The sequence below is a fragment of the Bison bison genome, unplaced genomic scaffold (assembly GCF_000754665.1).
Source record: "Bison bison bison isolate TAMUID 2011002044 unplaced genomic scaffold, Bison_UMD1.0 scf7180017864518, whole genome shotgun sequence".
NCBI lineage: Eukaryota > Metazoa > Chordata > Mammalia > Artiodactyla > Bovidae > Bison > Bison bison.
The window spans coordinates 13716545-13721109 of record NW_011495071.1 but is presented as its reverse complement, the minus strand read 5'-3'; the positions used below and the strand labels follow the sequence as shown (position 1 = coordinate 13721109).

Here is a 4565-nt window from a genome sequence, read left to right as displayed (position 1 = left end):
ACGTGTCGGGCCCAGTGCTGGCCCTGCGGCCATACGAGCACACGGAGGCCTTCCGCTGGGGCACGCTATTCCGCCTTCTGGGTAGGTGTCTACCCTGCCTCACCCTCCCTGCCCTCTCCCCACCTCACCCTTCCCATTGCCCCTGAGAGACGAGACCTTCACTCTCCTGCTGCAGGGAGGCCACACGGTGCCACCCCTGAGACGGGAGGGGACCTGGCCTCCGTGTTGGTGGCCCAGGGAGCCTTGGGCAGTGCGGCTTGGTGCCCAGCCAGTCTCCCGGGTCTGCCTACTCCCGCAGGCCATTTACATGGTCTAAAAATAGGGCGGCCTTTGTGGAAGCAAGGAGGAAAGTGATCATCCTGGCCACAGCTTGTGTAGCCTGCTGGCTCAGGTTTCCTGCTGATGGGGGCACATGCCTGCCCTGTGAGCTCAAAGACTGCCCACTGGGGCACAGACGAGGAGCCCGCAGACCCCCCGTCCCCGCTGAGAGGCCTGGACCCTGGGTGGTGATGGGGCAGCTTCGTGCCCTTTCTAGCCGAGACCAATGGCTTCCAAGGCTTTGCCATACCCCTGCCAGGTGGGTCTGCCCCAAAAGTAGTTGCTCTCTGCCTACACCCTGGAGACAGTGATTATAATGTCCTCACTGCTCCAGGCTGGCCTGTCTGTCTTGTATGTGGACGTGTATGTTTGCGCTCGTGTGGGCACCAGTGCTGTATGAATGGATCCATTTACACGCACATGTGTGTAAAAGCGCCCCCAGTCAGCCTTTCCTTTACCATCCCCTGCCCCTCCCAGCCCAGGGCTAGGCCAGCTCACTCTTAAACTCAGTGGTCACCTGTCAAGTCCACCAGGGACCCCACCCAGCATGGATTCATCACCGGCTGTGATGCCAGGACTGTGTCCCTTGCTGGAAGTCACCAGGGCAGAGTGAAAAAAGCCCAGGCTATGAAACCAGACAGCCTTGGGTTTGAATCCTGACCCCTGTCCTTGGCACTTGGAAGAGCCCCAGAACCCCTCTCCCTGTTTCTTCTCCCTGGGACATTTGCCTCAGAAGGTTGTTGTGAGGATTGACTGTCTCCTGGGCTTTGCTCTGGGCCTGGCTCACAGCAGGTGTTCCTCAGATGTAAATTCCCAGTTCTGGTCTCAAGGATCTTAGAAAAGCAGGCTTCTTTACAGTCAGCAGCAGTGTTGGAGACTGAGGAGTCAGAATGGGGCTGCTCCCTCCAGCCTGCTGGGGAGCTTGCCCACACCTCCCAGCTCAGGCCACAGTTTCAGAGACTGGTCACTTGTGCCAATGTGGTCTGGGGTCTTGGAGACAGTGGAGAATCTGCCTGCAGTGCAAGAGACCTGGGTTCAATCCCTGGGTCAGGAAGATCCCCTGGAGAAGGGAATGGCAACCCACTCCAGTATTCTTGCCTGAAGAATCCCATGGACAGAGAAGTCTGTTGGGCTACAGTCCATGGAGTCTCAAAGAGTTGGACACGACTGAGTGACTAACACACCACCTCAAAACCCCCCATGGTCTCCAGACTTTCCATGAAGATCCTTCATTTGTCAAGGCACTAGCTCAAAGCCTTTTTAGAGGAAATTACTTCTGGGAAAGTCTAATATTCCCAGCATCTTCTGTGATTAGTTTCTTCATCTTTAAAATAGTGCTACCCATGAGGATGAGTGAGTAAATACCTGTGAAATGTTGAGTGTTGTGCTTGCTGTTAAGAGTTGGCTGTTGTTATCATTAGCCACCAAGGTCAGAGGGGGCAATTCTGGCCACCAGGGCCTCAGAGGGGCAGGTGACAGGGCAGCCTCATGGAAAGGTCAGGGGTCCCAGCCTCTTTGGCCGCCTCTCAAAGTCCAGCCCCAACTGCCTGCTCCATAGCCCCACTGCTGAGACTTCAGCCCCCACAAAACCAAGGTCCCAGGGTCCCAACCCAAGGATCCCCCAGACACTGATCTCAACTCTCAAGAATACAGTTTCTCCTTAGGTTGGCTTTTCATTTTATTTTAAAATTTCATTTCAGTCTTCACTTTTTTTTCATGAGTCCATTCATCTCTTCCATGGAGCAGGATGGGCATGGGCTGAGCTGGGATGACCTCTGTGCTCGGGCACCTGGTCAGGAGCTGGTGCCTGGTGTCACTCAGTCTCGGGGCCCTGGGTTTGGTTGCCTTTCCAGATGCCAAGCCCTCAGGGGCTGCCTACCCCACTTGTGAGTGGCACTATGATGCCTGTGCCAGCCCCTGCTTCCAAACCTGCCGGGACCCATGGGCAGCCGGCTGCCGGGATGTGCCCAGGTGAGGGGTCATGGGAGCCAAGGTGCTTACACCAGTGTCTGACATTCATCTGTGTGAATGGGTTTGTATGCCATCTGCGAGTTTAGGCATGAGCTTGTACTGACGTGCGTGTGTTCACATGTACTTATACATATATATATGTTTTGTTTACTGGGTATGGGGATGCGTGTGAACCAGGGTGAACCTGACTGATATGGGCATATGTGAATGTGGATTTGTGCATGTGGGCATATAGCTGAGCCCTGTGTGTGTTCATGTGGGTGTAAAGGGTGGCTGTGGGCGCACAGATGTACAGAGCTGTGTGTATGTGCTTGTATATGAGCTGCAAGTATATGGGTGTTGGTGTAGCTGGGTGTGTGTGCATAAGAGTGTGTACACTGATGTTTTGGTAGACGGTGGACATATAAGTGTCTGTGTGAATGTTTTTGAGTCCTGCAGGTGTGGAGAAGAAACATGAAAATGTGCTTAAATGTACACATATGTGAGTGTGGGCACCAGGTGTGCATAACCAGCCCTTGTGCTCCAGACTATTAACTAGCGCCCTGCTCTGTCCTCAGGGTGGAGGGCTGTGTGCCCGCGTGTGCCACCCCCAAGGTCCTGGATGAAGTCACACAGAGATGCGTCCACTTGGAGGACTGTGAGTGGCCTGGACTTCTCACCCCTCCTCCGGTGTCCTCTAAATCCCCCGGTCTCACTGACCAGTCATGCTCAGCAGAGCCCTCTGGTCCCTGGAGAAGCAGAGTCAGCAGAGGGGCCTCTGGAAGGTGATATCCTCTAGAGCGGGCAGGGACTCATCCAGTCCATTATCTGGCTTTTTATAGAGAGAAAATATGAGGCCCATGTGGGGAAGAGGCTGGCTTGGGGTCCTGTGCTGAGAATGTGGCCAGATTCAGACCTGAGGTCACTGGGCTCTGGACTCAGTGTTTGAGGTGTGGGGCAGGGACCTGCTGATGTCTTGAGTCATCTGACACCACGTAACAGAGGCCCTGGGTGGGTCAGCAGCTGCCTATCCCCCTCACCGAGGATGCTAGCCCAGGAGCCCTACGTCACAGCCCTGTCCAGTGATGACCCCTGGACGTAGGAGTCGCCCCATTGGCTGAGCCTCTTCTCTCGTCCGCCCCAGGTGTGGAGCCTGTGGATTTGGTTCCCAGGGAGGCCCTTGGCAACGAGACCCTGCCTCCCGGTCAAGCGCTGCCCACTGCCAGTGACAGGGAGCTGCAGTTTCCACAGGAAGCTCCCGGGGCCTCATCCCACAGGCCAGCGCTCACACTGACTGCCCCACTCACCACAGCCCTGAACCCGCCCACGGCAGCCACGGTGGGGCCAGCGCTGTCTCCAGGCCCCGCCCAGGCCACTCAGCAACAGCTCCTGGGAGTCACAGCCTCTAACCTCCCCGAGCACCCCACAGAGGCCCCGGCCAGCAAAGGAGTGACTGCTGGCCACCCTGCTAGCTCCGGGGCCCCAGAGCCCTCATCCCTCCCCGTTTCACAGCACGTGCCCACATCTGGCATGGGGTCAGGTGCCATGGAGACGACCAGGGTGACCGTGATCCTGGCCGAGAGCCCCAACATCACAGTCTCCTCTCTGTCACCCCCCGCTCCTCGCGTCCCCCTCATGACCAAAGCTGTCACTGTCCTAGGCCTTGGCTCCTTGCCCGTTAAGACGACGCCCCTCCAGCCCTTCCCCAGCCTGGAGTTGCCTGCAAGTCCTTCCTCCAGGCCTGTGGCTTCGCCGGCAGTGACCTCCAGGCCCCCCACTTCCTCAGGAGCCCGCGAGGCTTCTCTGACACCTGCAATGACGAAGGTCATGACTGAGACAGGGGTCCCACAGTCCATACAGGCCCAGGGCCCTTCCAGTCCCAGCAGCCCCCCAGCTGAGGCCAGAACAGCTGCAGAACAGATTCCTGCCCATACCCTGGTGACTGAGAGCATGGAGACCGTGCCTTCCCCAGAGAAGGTCCAACCCGGGCCCGACCAGCCCACAGGCCTGCCAGCAGCCCCACTTCCAAGCCCGCTCCCCATGGCCTCAGCCCGCCCCGCCCAGCACACCACCACAGCCGCCAGGCCCCCAGCTCAGCCCTCAGGGACTGCAGCTGCCGCCAGTCTGTCTACAGTTGCTCACTCGTTGGGGGCCACACCCTTCACCACTCTGGAGTCCACCCAGCCAGCCCAGCTCCTCTCCGGCCTGCCTCCTGATACCAGCCTGTCCCTGGCCAAGGTGGGGACGTCTGCCCCAGTGGCCACGCCTGGCCCCAAAGGCTCTACCCTAACCCCTCC

General features: G+C 58.0%; 1 protein-coding gene across 1 annotated transcript in view; it reads left to right on the top strand.

Annotated features, from left to right (window-relative positions):
• The window catches only part of OTOG (otogelin), an 86394-nt gene that overhangs the window by 54908 nt on the left and 26921 nt on the right, over positions 1–4565 (top strand). The window contains exons 33-36 of the mRNA XM_010830664.1: positions 1–81; positions 2172–2289; positions 2847–2926; positions 3413–4558. Of these exons, the coding sequence (XP_010828966.1) occupies positions 1–81; positions 2172–2289; positions 2847–2926; positions 3413–4558 (1425 nt within the window). The remainder of the gene's footprint in view (positions 82–2171; positions 2290–2846; positions 2927–3412; positions 4559–4565) is intronic.